This window comes from Miscanthus floridulus, chromosome 16 (genome assembly GCF_019320115.1).
Source record: "Miscanthus floridulus cultivar M001 chromosome 16, ASM1932011v1, whole genome shotgun sequence".
Taxonomy (NCBI): Eukaryota; Viridiplantae; Streptophyta; class Magnoliopsida; order Poales; family Poaceae; genus Miscanthus; species Miscanthus floridulus.
This window is the reverse complement of record NC_089595.1, coordinates 106494956-106510004: the sequence shown is the minus strand read 5'-3', so window position 1 is coordinate 106510004 and position 15049 is coordinate 106494956. Positions and strand designations below refer to the sequence as shown.

Genomic DNA, 15049 nt, shown 5'->3' with positions numbered 1-15049 from the left:
ACTATAGGTAATGCAAAAACAGTAACAATCTAAAGAGGAAAATAAAGTTATACCTAACGGGCAACAAGGTCTCTGATACCACTTGATATAGACTAGGCCCGATCTTTCAAAATGTATGATAGCGTCGATTGGTGGAGACTCGACGTTCACGATCTAGGCTTCGAACCAAGATTGATTCGGATCCCCACAACCGTTACACCACTGCTCTGTTGGTTATCAACCACGCGAATGCGATTGACCTCGCCGAGAAGGCTTTCCTGCAAGCGAATCAAGAACACAAGCAAGAACATGATGAACGCAATCTGAAATTGTAAATAAATATGAGGCTTATGAAATCAAGAAGGAGTTCAAGTATTTATTCGAAAGGACTAATCGCCATAGGCGAACAAGATCAAGAACTGGGGCCCTGGTTCACAGCAAGCGGCTTTGACGGTGACAGTTGCAGCAAAACAATGTCTGTTTCACGAGGAAATTAAGAACTAAACAAAATCCCAAACCCTAAGGAGAGCGATGGCTACTATTTATAGAGTCTTTAGCGTCACCCCCCTGGACGCGCCCCCTAATGGACCCAAACACGATACATGGTCCAACAGACCAAAAGACGGTGTCGTAGTACACTGGCAGATTCTGGATGCTGACTTGTTTTAACAATTCCTATTGATTCTGAAGGTATTTTAATGTGAAACCACTTGGATTGGCTTCCTTATAAAATTAGCTTTCCAACCATATATGGATCATCGAAAACGGAGTCCAGATACGTCCTGGGTGACCAGTTTAAGGCAGACTGGTCCTGGAGCCCGAACTAGACTCGAACTTGAGTTGGACTGGGCTTCCACCATGAAAAAGATGAATTGGACGCCCATGATGGACCTCCTCCTCTACTTGGCTTGTATGCGATGAAGTAGTGATATCCTCATCACTAGGGGTGTGTCGTGTCTGCCAAGTGCTGAGGAGCTGCCCTCGCCAATCACCGCCTGCTGCCTAGCGCCGACGAGGCAGCCACCGCCGTCGCCCCATGGCTGTCCGTGTGTGCGTGTGGTGGGTACTCCACTGGCCATGCCTGGCTGAGCCGTTGCTACCCACACGTGTGGCAGGGGCGACTGCCGCCTACGCCTAGCCAAACCACCACTGCGGGCTGCCTCCAGCCGAGTCACGCCCTACCTAGAGCACATGCGAGGCTATCGTGGCGCCACGACAGCACCGCCGCTGATGAGTCATCGTATCGGCCGGCGCTCTGCTTCCCCTGTTCGTGCCCTGTTTTGAGGAGGTAGAAAAGGTGAGAAATGGAAATAGAACTTTTCTTTGGATCCAGACGTGAAACGCTAGACTTAGATGAATAGTATAAAGTGGACTGCGGGTCGGTTTGGTAGAACTACGGGGTTGTTTCTGCAAAAATGAGCGACCTGCCTGGGCCATGCCGTGTTGGGCCACTCGCGCCCACGTGCTGGGCCGACCATGTGCCGCTCCTGCACCTGGGCCAGTTGTGCGCAGATTTCCACCTGGGCCGCTGCGCCCTTTACTGCGCCTGGCTAGCAGGCCATGCGCGTGTCTGTGGGCCAAGCCGGCCGCTCAGGCCCTTGTTCTTTTTGTGTTAATTTTTGTTTTGGTTAAGTCAGTGCTCTTCAAAAATTAAAAATAAATAGTAGAAAAATCATAAAAATGTTAAACCAGTTTTGTTGAGTTTCTAAAATCATGCTCTATCTAATAGTGTATTTTATTCGTATAGGTTCGGTATATTTGTAGGGTTGCTCTAATTATTTTAACATGCTTAATATTGTTAAAAGGTGAACTTGTAGGAATTTCCGTGATAAATCGGTGATAGTGTTGACTCTAAAAATTATACAATAGATTTCTACTATTAATGGTAGCTCACTGTAATTTTATAGCTCCAGAATAATTAGTTGCTACATAGATAATGATACCCCATTTTGAATAAAGATTAAATCGATAGAATGGAGTAAAGAAACAACTTGGGTTTGTATAACTAAAACATTGGTTGAAAAATAACACCTTATTCGACAACATGGATACGTAGATCAGCGTTAGAGCTATCTCGTTAGCTTATGAGGCGTGATCAGATTTCTAAGCATTTTGGCTGTCGTTGATTATTTACATGTATGCATTTGTATCAATGTATATCATATAGGTACGATGATGGATCAACGGATCAATTGAAGGATGATTGGGAATCCGAACATGGTGTAATTGTATTCTCTCCAGGAGATGATGTAATGGACTTTCTATTCAGTTGATGGTGGATGATCTGAAGATACAAATACTAACTTTTGGTTATATCTTACCCAGGCAAGCCCTGGTGCATAACCCCTACTTTTCTGCACTTTAAATTATGTTTGTGCATTAATTTTTAAGGAGTTGAATGAAACCCACTTGCATATATATATATATATATCTTTATCCTATGAGTCTTACTAGTATGACAGGATCATATAGATTGCTATGCAATAGGACTCCGATAGAAGTTGAGTGATTGTCTGTCACTCGCGAGAGATAGAAAATATATTACTGTATTATTATCACTTGAAAAATATAAATGGTAGAGAGAAAAAATGGTGACCGGGCAGGGATATGATTTAAGTATTGGTGGGTGTAAGAGGTTATGTCCTACGACTAATGAGACATAGTTTGGTTACACTGTTTTTCCTATCTGTGTCGGTTAAGGACCGGCCGTTGCATTGGACTTTAGGCAAGTCACAGACTTATTATCCTGTGTATATACTTGGGTATGGGCGTAAGGAAGACTTGTTATTCTCTTGTCATGGGTTTCGGCTCTTTTCGGACCGACTATCAAGGTGGTTTTTGAGTAGGAGGTCCTCGCACCACACTGAGTTCGGGACTCAGGAGCGGGGGCTTGTAGTCCTAGTTTAGACGGGGACCTGGACCCTGTGACAGGTGGGTAGTGGGTTGGTCCTACTTGTGCTTGGGGTACAAGTGGGGCGTGTGTTTTCGGGGTACCCAGCTGGGGACATTGATTCATAAATCGCTGGGCAATCCAGTATGGCTTGTCTATGGATCTAGCACCATAGTAAGAACTAGAAGATGAAAAATGGTAAAAGGAAATCTGATTGCTTACCACCTACTTGTAAGTAGCACATGTGCTTACATAGAATGGTTAGTTAATGAACTAATGCGAGTGCTAATAAAAATCGAATATAAGAACGCACGCTTAGTAATGCTTCCTGCAGATGCAATAAACCCACAAGTCAGATAGCCTTGAATATCTTTGGAGTCTTTTTTTCCTCCTGTCGGGTAAGTCTTGCTGAGTATAATTGAGTACTCAGGATTTTATTTTTCCCTGTTGCAGGTGACAGGTGGATGCTTGAACTGACCCTTGTGTGTGGGTTCCTCTTGGTGGACTTAGAGAGAATTTCTTTACGTTGCGATCATAGTTTTTATTTATAACTCTCACTAAATATTTTTATAAATGAAAATTTTATAATCTGTTGTCATAGTTTATTTATCAATGATTTATCATGCCATGAATAGCTATTTATTTCCGCTGTAATTTGGATCACACGTTTATATTCTGTTGTTAATTTAAATTGTTCCTAACTCTGATAACATTATTACATTCCACTGTTATAGCAATAAATATTATACTCTGATGTTGTAATAAAAGTGATGTAAGAAATGATTAATAATGACGTAAGCTTTATTCTCTCATTTTTTATCCTGATGGAAAAATGTGGATTTTTGGGTTCTCCCTTGGGGTATGCCCGACGAAACTACGTAATTTGGTGTTCTCCCTTAAGTACTTAGTGTCTAATGGAAGATAAGTACTCCTGGGAGGCATTAGATTAGACGGTTCTGCCACAGTACCTTACCATTTCATCTCTTTCAAATTATAAGTCACTTTAATTTTTTGGTACACCGAATTTGCTAAGGTCAAAGTGACTTTCAATTTAGAACAGAGCGAATACGTCTTATGGAACTTGAAATTTCCTTTGAATGGCATAAGGGGGTGTTTGGTTACTCCTTCTAAACTTTAGTCGCTGTCCCATCGGATATTTGGACACATGCATAGAGTATTAAATATAGACTAATTATGAAACTAATTACATAGTTTATGACTAATTTGCGAAACGAATCTTTTAAGCATAATTAGTCCATGATTAGACAATGTGGTGCTACAGTAAATATGTGCTAAAGACGGATTGATTAGGCTTAATAAATTCGTTTCGTGGAGTATTTACGAATTCTCTAATTTATTTTTTTATTAATATCCGAACACCCCATATGACATCCTCACAACACCTCCTAGATTTTAGCCACTGAATACAAACACCCCTAAGACTCCAGGAATATAAAAAACGGAGTGAGAGCATAATTCTTCCCATCATCATGATGAATCATACAATTTGAATTGAACCCAAACTAAAAAATCAAAACCAACTACAACTATAGTAGCAACTCAAAGACAACTATAGCAACACAAAGCGGGCCGAAGTGCTTTCGCAGGCAGAATCCTATTCGACAAAGCCTTACAAGAAACCAGTCACCAGGGCCCACATGTCCGGAAAGGACATCTTCAAATCGAGGATTTGGACACTCCAATGGTTTTAAATCTTTTTTATAATCTCAATCCAACCTCTCCACCCGTGCATAAGCAATCCTTCCGCAGACGCAGCCTCTCGAACCTTCCAAATTCCGTCGAAATCCTTGCCCGAGCCCTAAATTCTGTCGCTGGATTCGCCTGATCCGACACGCGATCTCTCGGCTCGCCCCAATGGCCGACAAGGAGAAGCCGGAGGCTGAGGAGGAGGAGTACGAGAGCGACCTCGACGACGCGCCCCTCTCCGCGTTGCGGCGCCGCGACGCTGCGAGCGACGACGAGGAAGAGGACGAGGACGAGGACGAGGATGGAGGGACGCCCTTCAGGCGGAGGAAGGCCGGATCCGACGCAGATTCCGACGGGCAGGGCGCCGCTGAGGTGTACGACGAGAAGGGCGCGTACGAGGAAGGCGAGGAGTACGAGGAATACGAGGAGGAGGAGTACGGGGGGTTCGAAGCAGGGGACGGCGGAGTGCGCGGGGTGGCTGCCGAGGCGGTTGCCGGTGCGGGGCAGGAGTGGTGCGAGGCGGCGGGGGATGGGGAAGTTGAAAAGGCGGGTGAGGCAGCGCCAGGGGATGAAGAGGAGGAGAAGAAGGGGAACGAGCCCTACGCCGTTCCGACGACCGGCGCCTTCTACATGCACGACGACCGCTTCCAGGAGGGCCGGGGCCGTGGCCGTGGCCGCGGGCGCCAAAGGTAGAGCCTTTCCTGGACTTTTGTTGCCTATCCTGCTGTTGATTTCGCAAGTGATATGGAAATTGGACCATAGACATGCATTTGGTACTCTACTTTAGTTGCATTGTTGGAGTTAATTGGAGCCCTTTGACGGGATTCTGTTTTCCGCTCCTTCCATCTATGGACATTGGTACATTGACTAATGTATAATATTGTGAAAATACCAAAGTGTTCCACCTAATGTTACTATAATGAATCAATATAGCTAAAAAACTTATGACAGAGTTGATTTATCTATTTTTTCACTCATTTACTTGGTAGATAAAAACATTTATTCTATTCTTTGTACTCTAGAATAACGATGCATCTATAACTTGCATGCATGGCCGTTACTTGTGTAACATGGAGCAAACATTTCCCTCAAAAAGAACATGGAGCAAAAAGGCGAGGTTTCGAGGCAGTTCATGGAGGTTTTGGGTATGGTAGTAGGAATCAGGAGGGGGAGGAAGTTCTGGACTTCGCGGTAGCTTTTGACCTGATGATAGCCAACACTTTCTTTAGAAAGAGATAATCTCATCTAGTGACCTTCAGTAGCGGACAACACTCTAGCCAGATTGACTTTGTCCTCACAAGAAGAAAGGACAAACGAGCATGCTTGGGTTGCAAGGTGATACCAGGGGAGTGTGTTGGTCTCAACATAGCAGGTCCCAAGCCCTGGCAAAGGAGGAGGGTTGTGATAGGCGTGGCGAGCCAACGTTAAATCGCCATTCTAATGGAGATGAAACCCGAAAGAAAATCGTTGGGGCGTAACCCTCTTAGCGACGCGCCATATCGGAACCCGGGTATGGTGTTAAATGAGCAAGGGCCGGGTCGTCACCCCCGTGACGCGCCGTGTCGCGATCTGGGCACGGTGTCAAGTGATCAAGGATCGGGTCGTCGCATCCTTAGTGGCGCGCTACATCGGCGCCCGAGTGTAGTGAAAAATGAGCAAGGGTCTTCACATCTGATTCGACGGGTGCGAAGGGTAAGGAAGCTAGTCGAATGAACTAGGATCCGTTTAGGCAGCTGGAATGTAGGGTCGCTTACAGGTAAGTTAAGAGAATTAGTTGATACCGCGACTAGGAGACGTGTAAATATATTATGCGTTCAAGAGACTAAATGGAAGGGTCAGAAGACGAAGGAGGTGGACAATACAGGTTTCAAGCTTTGGTACACAGGGACAGTTGCGAATAGAAATGGAGTAGGAGTTTTGATTGATAAGAGCCTCAAGAATAGTGTGGTGGGAGTGAGAAGGCAAGGAGATAGGATTATCTTAGTCAAGCTTGTCATTGGTGATATGGTCTTGAACGTAATTAGTGCGTATGCCCCCCAAGTAGGCATCGACAAGAGTGCTAAGAGACAGTTCTGGAAAGACTTAGATAGCCTGATTAGAGCTGTACCCAGTAGTGAGAAGCTTTTTATAGGAGGAGATCTTAATGGGCATGTAGGTACTACAAGCGTAGGTTTCGAGACAGTTCATGGAGGTTTTGAGTATTGTAGAGGAATCAGAGGGGGAGGAAGTTCTGGACTTCGCGGTAGCTTTTGACCTGATGATAACCAACACTTTCTTTAGAAAGAGAGAATCTCATTTAGTGACCTTCAGTAGCGGACAACACTCTAGCCAGATTGACTTTGTCCTCACAAGAAGAAAGGACAAACGAGCTTGCTTGGGTTGCAAGGTGATACCAGGGGAGTGTGTTGTTTCTCAACAAAAGCTTTTGGTGGCAGACTTTCGTTTTTAGGTGTGTGCCTGTAGGGATAAACAAGCTAAGATTGAAAGAACAAAATGGTGGAAACTGAAAGGGGAGACGTCAGAGGTATTCAGGGAAAGGGTTATCAAAGAGGGTTTTTGAAAGGAAGAAGAGGACATAAACAACATGTGGGAGAAGATGGCAACCAACATTCGGAAGGTGGCCTCAGAGGTGTGTGGAGTAACCAAAGGAAGTGGAGGCGAGGCTAAAGATACTTGGTGGTGGAACGAGGAAGTCCAAAGGGCTATTAAGGAGAAGAAAGAGTGCTATAGATGCTTGTACCATGACATGAGTGTGGACAACATAGAGAAGTACAAGGTGGCAAAGAAGACTGCAAAGCGAGCTGTAAGTGTGGCAAAGGGTAAAGCGTACGAGGATCTTTACCAACGTTTGAATACGAAGGAAAGAGAGAATGACATTTATAGGATGGCTAGGGTTCGTGAGAGAAAGACAAGGGACTTCAAATAAGTTGAGTGCATTAAGGATGAAAGGGAGCATCTCTTGGTGAACGAGGATGAGATCCGACATCGATGGCAAGAGTATTTTAATAAATTGTTCAATGGTGAGAATACGGACACAACCTTTCAGTTGAATGACTCTTTTGATGACACCAACAGACGCTTTGTGCGGAGAATCCAAGAATATGAGGTCAGAGAGGCGTTGAAAAGGATGAAAGGAGGTAAGGCGATGGGACCGGATGGTATCCCAATCGAGATGTGGAGATGCCTCGGGGACATAGCTATAGTATGGCTAACCAAGCTGTTCAACCATATTTTTCGATCGAACAAGATGCCTGATGAGTGAAGAAGAAGTATATTGGTACCGATCTACAAGAATAAAGGGGATATTCAAAGTTGTACTAATTACTGGAGAATTAGGTTGATGAGCCATACTATGAAGCTATGAGAGAGAGTTATCGAGCATCGCTTGAGAGCAATAACACGGGTCTCTATGAACCAATTTGGTTTCATGCCCGGAAGGTCAACCATGGAAGCTATTTTCTTAATAAGACAAGTTATGGAGCGGTATAGGGAGAAGAAAAAGGACCTACACATGATTTTTATTGACTTGGAGAAGGCTTATGATAAAATACCAATGAATGTTATATGGTGGGCTTTGGACAAACATAAAGTCCCAACGAAGTACGTCGGGCTCATTAAGGATATGTACAACAATGTTATGACTAGAGTTCGAACAAGTGATGGAGACACGGATGACTTTTCGATTAGGATAGGACTAAATCAAGGGTCAGCTTTGAGCCCTTATTTGTTTGCCTTAGTGATGGATGAGGTCACAAGGGACATATAAGGGGACATCCCTTGGTGTATGCTTTTCGCGGACGATGTAGTGCTAGTTGATGAAAGCCGAACAGGAGTGAATCAGAAACTGGAGTTATGGCGGGAGACTTTGGAGTCCAAAGGTTTTAGACTCAGTAGAACTAAAACTGAGTATATGAGATGTGACTTCGGCACTACTATTCGGGAGGAGGAAGATATTAGTTTGGAAGGTAAGTAGTGCATAGGAAGGATACCTTTCGATATTTATGATCAATGCTACAGAGCGACGAGGATATTGATGAAGATGTTAGCCATAGAATCAAAGCGGGGTGGATGAAGTGGCGGCAAGCATCTGGTGTCCTATGTGACAAAAGGGTACCACAGAAGCTAAAAGGCAAGTTTTATAGGACGGCGATTAGACCTGCTATGTTGTATGGTGCAGAATGTTGGCCTACGAAAAGACGACATGTTCAACAGATAAGTGTCGTGGAAATGTGCATGTTGCGTTGGATTTGCGGTCATACAAGAAGGGATCGAGTTCGGAACGATGATATACGTGATAGATTAGGGGTTAGCACCAATTGAAGAAAAGCTTGTCCAACACCGGTTGAGATGGTTTGGACATGTCCAACGGAGACCTCCAGAGGCACCGGTGCGTAGTGGAATCCTAAGCCAGGATAGTAACGTGAAGAGAGGCAGAGGAAGACCGAAGTTGACTTGGGTAGAGGCAATAAAAGGAGACTTGAAAGGATGGAATATACCCAAAGACTTAGCCTTAGATAAGAGTGCTTGGAAGACAGCTATTCACGTGCCTGAACCTTGATTGCTTCTGCTGGGTTTCAACTCTAGCCTACCCCAACTTGTTTGGGACTTAAAGACTTTGTTGGTGTTGTTGTTGTTGTATAATGCACTGCATTAAAGAGCAGTGAATGGGGCAACAAAATTCAAGTGCATACTGCAATTTTCCCTCGTGAGTCATGATACATTGTGCATGAAAACAGACAAGAATCACTATGAAACAGGGCAAGTGGGATTTGAAGCATGGTATGGGCCCTGTTCGTTTCACTGAAATTTGACTTATGCTGATGCTTATGCTGATTTGTTGTGAGAGAAAAACACTGTTCGTTCGCTGAAAAGTACTGCCGGAATGTAGCTTGCTATCTCAACCATTGGAAATATATCATGCATCGTTCTAGCACAGGGAGTAAAGGAGGAGGATATAAATGAAGTACTGGATGGGAGCTTCAAAAAGGTTTCTGGTAGAGTTAGACAGAGGGAGTAGTTGACCAACATCATTTTGCTTGTGGAATTTGTATATATTATATTATTTGTTATATTTTTAAAAATTATACTGCATGCATTGCAACATTATGGCCTGATCAGTGAGGGAACTCTGTACTGAACTCAGTCAGAATACAGAACCTTATGTTTGCATGGATATCCTTTATATTAAGAATGTTGATGTGATGCTCTGTCACATAAGCTTGATATTTAAGATCATTTATTTATGATTTGAGGTTTTGATTGCTAATGTTTCAGTATTGCTCATGTAGGAGAATGGTGAACAGTAGAAGGTTGTGGAGTCCTAAAGACCAGCAAGCTTGGGTCCATGACAGATTTGATGAGATGGATCTGCACGATTTTCATGGTGGCAATGTACGTTTTATGTTTTTTTGCCATACTTAAACTTGTTCAGCGGTGTCATCTAGTAGGTCCCTAATTAGTTGAGTGTCCCACTTGAAGTCCAAATTACTCTAATTAGCATAGAATTGTCTATGTAGCATGCAAATGTGTTACCTATAAATTGCAATATATACAAATGTGCACCGTGGTGATGGCATGAGCACATAGTAGAGCATGGGGTGTAGGGGGGCATCTTGGGCTCCACACTAGAGTGCTACGTATGTGTAATCACTTTCTGATTAGGGTAATTTGTACCTCAAGTGAACCACATAAAATTTAGGGACATGGATGTGCATTTTAAGAGAATAGGGATCTAGATGACACTGCAGGACAAGTTTAAGGACCATCCATGCATTTTATTGTTTTGTTTTTATGGATGCATCTTCCTTTCTTAACGGTTGAGTCTTACGGCCTGGTGCAAGCGGTAGAGTCTTACCGCCTGTGATCGGAAGGTCCCGGGTTCGAGTCGCGGTCTCCTCGCATTGCATAGGCGAGGGTAAGGCTTGCCACTAACACCCTTCCCTAGACCCCGCACAGAGCGGGAGCTCTCTGCACTGGGTACGCCCATCTTCCTTTCTTAACATGTTACTGTTTCTTCAACTGTACTTTCAGCCAAAAAGAAAGCAGGAAGGTGGCTTTAAAGGACGTGGTGGTGGACAAGGTGGTAGAACTCGTGGCATTAGCCGTGGTAACTTCAGAGGCAACAGATCTCGAGCATACTATCATGATGGTAGCAAGAACTATAGCTATGTTCCAAAGGAATCTCATGCATACCATGATAACACCAAGAATACCCGTCATTCGTCATACTCTAATGGGAAGAATAGAGTTCCAAAACCATCTCGTGATCACTATGATGATGCTAAAAGTTATGATACTGTCCCAAATGAATCTCGCACTTACTATGGTGATGCTAAGAGTCAAAAGAATGCACCAAGATTGGTTAGAGGAAGAGGCTCCAAGCGTTACCAACCACGCTTGAAAAGTACCACTGATGTATCTTCAGAGCAAAATACCAAGTGAGTGGAAGTCCTTTATGCGATCTTATGTCTTCACACCTTCTCTTCTGAGATATATAACTAATATCAGAATTGTTTCTGTTATCACATTTCAGATCTCAGAGCCTTGAAGACACTTCGCCGAATGCAAACTTGGGAAAAGACCAAACTCAAGGATCAAATTCGCGACTTGAACAAGTCCTTCCTATTAAGCAGACTGTTGCATCAAACTTGAATTCAGCTTCACCATCATTTTATCCTGCGAGGTCATCCACTCAAGAGTTCCCAGTTGGTCAAGGAGGGCATGCACAACTTAGTAATAACCTACTGAGAGGGAAGGCCTTTGTACCATCATCAGCTGGGCATGTTGAAGCTGCTATGAACGGCATGAATAGACCTGCACTGCTTCCAGCTGCATCATCATCAAATCGTCCATTTCCTTTAGCCACTAATCAAGTCAATAGAGACTATGGCCAGTCTGCGCATCCAATTGTTCAACAAAACCCAGTTCAATCCCCTACACGATCTGCACCCAGGATGCCTGCCCAGACGTTTGGTGCAAGATTCAGCAATAGTAGTAGAATATCACCTGCACAACCTACATCAACTATTTTGGGTGATGACGCTGAAATTTCTTCACCTACTGGATCAAACAAATTTGATTCTCGATTAACAGTTAAGGGACAACCTGATGACCAAGGAGAAGAGCAGTCTTCGTTTCTCTATGGTGGGGCTCATGTTCTTGGGGCTACAGGTGCAATGGGCATTACACTTGGTGATCAAAATTTCCATGGTACCCCAGCATTGCTGCCAGGTTTGTATCATCACTCAGTAAAATATGAGTTCAATAACATGCTCTGTGAAGCATATCAAAGAAATAAACTACTTTGAAACTTACCGTAAGCTAGTGAAGAAGGTAACTGAACATAGTTTCCAATCCTGTCATGTTAAGTGAAGTAACTGAACAGAGTTTGCGACCCAGGAAGCTACACAAATAAAAAAAACTTTACTATATTTTAGGTGGCTATTATTATTTTTTTTTAAAAATTGGGTTCAATTCCATACTGTCATGTTGCATTCAAGGTTATCAGCCTCCTGGTAAATGGGCAGTATTATTTATAGTGTGAATGCACCATCATACAAGCATTCAGTTGCTTATTACCTCCTCTTCGTACTTGCTTTAGCCTGCATATATGTTTTTTAAATTTAACCATCAACTCTTTTTTTTTGGGGGTGCAGTTATGCAGTTTGGAGGTCAGCGACCAGTTGGGCGCGGTGTTCCTTCAATTGGTATGGCTCTGCCAGGATTTGTGTCTCAACAACAACTTGGTCTCAATAATTCTGAGATGACCTGGTAAGGACTTGTTTAAATCAGGACCTTTTGAAAGCACATTTGTCTTGTTTTCTATAATTGGTGCAATGTGGTATTATATTAAGTTGCCATTCTGCTGTTGGTATGTTTATGGAGAGTATGCATTGACATTAATAACCATGTGAAGTAAAGCAAATCTTATAATATAATAATATGCAGCTGCATACTACTTGTTCAGACTGAGTGCTACTCTTGTATTTATCAGTTGAATGTGCCAGTATTGTACTCATAATTAGCTTGTACTTAAGTACCTAACTCCCTTCCTTTGGTATCCTAATGACATTAGGCTACCGATATTGACTGGTGCCTCTGGAGCTCTAGGAGCACCTTATGGTTCACCTTATATAGCCGTGGATGGAAGTTATTACTCTCGACCATCTGAACAAGCATCTTCATCAGTTTCTATTAGGTATGTTGGCCTATGGTGCGATATCAAATTTTTTGTTTTCATCAATTGTACGTGTTATTAAAGTAGGTTGAATTATTCTCCTCTCTCCTGTATGCAGAGAACCTAGTGCAAATAATGCTTCTTCTCTGTCGAAGTCCCAAGAAATAACAGGTAGATCAAGATTCTCTTTTACTCTAATTGGCAATTCCCCACCAAATACCACTTTTCTATTTTCATTTATGTTAGGAGCTTTGCCTTGCTTATGTAGTTTATGTCCTAGAAATGTTTTGACACCTTTTCCTTTGTGCAGAGGTTGCAAGTGATGAAAGAACTCAACGCCAAAATAAACCTCGTCGGTATGTTGAAAAAATAACATTAATATACTAATTTCTGCTCTGCTGCTTTAATTTATAGTATGTGTTGACATCATTCCACTTTTTTGCTAAAGATACTCGGAGATGAACTTTGGCCAATGAACATATTGATGATAGTAATCAGTGAGGACTCATTGGAGCTTTGGATCCAAGTAAGACCTGTGCAAGAGACCCAGGCCTACCAAATCCTTGTAACATTTCACTGTCTGATGTCTAGCACTTTGGGCTATCTTGTAACCCAAAAAATGCCAGGTACATACACTTCTATTGTATATCACCCCTTATGGTTTGACTCTTGTATCTTTTCTCTGCTCACAGTTAAGTCTGAGTGAAGTAGTGAAGAACCTGGTTTGGAAAATATTCTCATTAGTGTAGATATTACCTCTAGTGATGGTTTGTTGACGTTTCAGACAGCAAAAACAAGCTAAGTTGTTTTCCCTGTCAGAAACGCCAAGTATTATTGGCTGGAGGGAGTATTGTAATAACTAGCCTAGATCTCGTTTCAGTGCTTATTGTCCACACTGTTGTTGGTCGTGCTTACAAGATCTGGACATTGCCCATGTGCAGGTTTGACAGTTGAAGGTGCTCAAACCATCACTATGGTCATTTGCTGTGATTATTCTGCCGGGCTGGTGTTGTTACATTATTGTTAGGTGAGTTTGTCGGCATTTCAAGTGTATGATGAATTCTTGGTCCTTGCTATGAAGTGAACGGTTGTGTGACCCTGGTGTGTTTACATTGTCAGGTGAGATTTACATGGTACTCTTATGTCACCACAATATCAGACGTCGTCGCAGCATATTGCATACAGTCCATAAGTGTGAAGGTCTTGATGGAAATCGTGAGACTCCTCCGTACTGTAAAGCTCGCGTTCCATTGTACATCAGTCTGTGTACTTGGGTGTGTGCTTGCTTCTGTGCCTCTGTGCCTTCTTTAGCTCTTTGGTACCCGGCGGACTTGCATCCGTTATATTACGAAGAACCTGTAAACTTGTTATATGATCCACTGTGTTCAAGATGTAATTGCCCATGACAATGGTACGGTATTGGTAGTTAATAACAAACATACCAGGAGCCTGATTTATGGTGGTGAATCTTGCTTTGGATGTTGACAAATCAGGGCATTTGCATTCAAAGACCGGAGACGCCAACTTTTTCCGAACGTGCTCTAGCAACTTTTCCAATCAAAAACGTGCTCTACCTTGTCTATTTGCACAGGAGCGATCTGTACCGTGGGCATTACAAATTAACTATAGCCTCGTTTGGAACGCGGTAATTATAGGTTTAGCCTCTCTTTGGAATGTTGGAATTTTGCAGAAATTCTGTAAGGAAAAAAAACAGTGTTTAGGAAACAATCTCGTGTTCAAAACGGGGCCTACAACTGTCCGATGGCTCTGTGAATATAACAGTAAACTTATTATTGTCACGGGGGCATGGATCAATTTCTGGTCCTGGTCCGTGTACAGCCACTGCCTTTCATTACTGCAACCACAGCATACCCTGTCCTACGATCCCACACCGTGCCGTTTCGCCTACATGCACTGGATTGGATCTCAACCAAGGGACCGGAATATAACGTATCCCAGAGAATGGAGTAGACACATGCATGTGTATATACGCGGCGCCCAGGCCCATTGTTTGTTAGCCATTTCAAACACACACAGTCCTTCTGAATCTTTGGAAATCATTCAGGCTAGCCAGTTGGCAACACTGTCGTCCGCCGACCGCCGGCATGATATGATCCCTCTTTTATTAGAAAGAGCCTCAATGATTGAGCCGCTGTCATCTAGTGTTAACATCTCCAATCGAGAGTACAGTTTCCAGGCCGTGAATGCATGCATGATGAAAACCAACAATATATTGCGATGCGCGATTGGTGTAGTGGCAGCACATTGTCACATGGAGAGATCGGCACCTTGTCCCC

General features: G+C 43.2%; 1 protein-coding gene across 1 annotated transcript; it reads left to right on the top strand.

Annotated features, from left to right (window-relative positions):
• Positions 1-4591: 4591 nt before the first annotated feature.
• On the top strand, positions 4592-14219 carry LOC136512934 (protein MLN51 homolog). The gene is made up of 11 exons (XM_066506938.1): positions 4592-5265; positions 9865-9967; positions 10607-11013; positions 11109-11806; positions 12232-12346; positions 12651-12773; positions 12871-12923; positions 13063-13108; positions 13201-13378; positions 13694-13779; positions 13872-14219. The coding sequence occupies exons 1-9, from the start codon at positions 4745-4747 to the stop codon at positions 13226-13228; spliced, it is 2094 nt and encodes a 697-aa protein (XP_066363035.1). The 5' UTR covers positions 4592-4744; the 3' UTR covers positions 13229-13378; positions 13694-13779; positions 13872-14219.
• Positions 14220-15049: the final 830 nt, after the last annotated feature.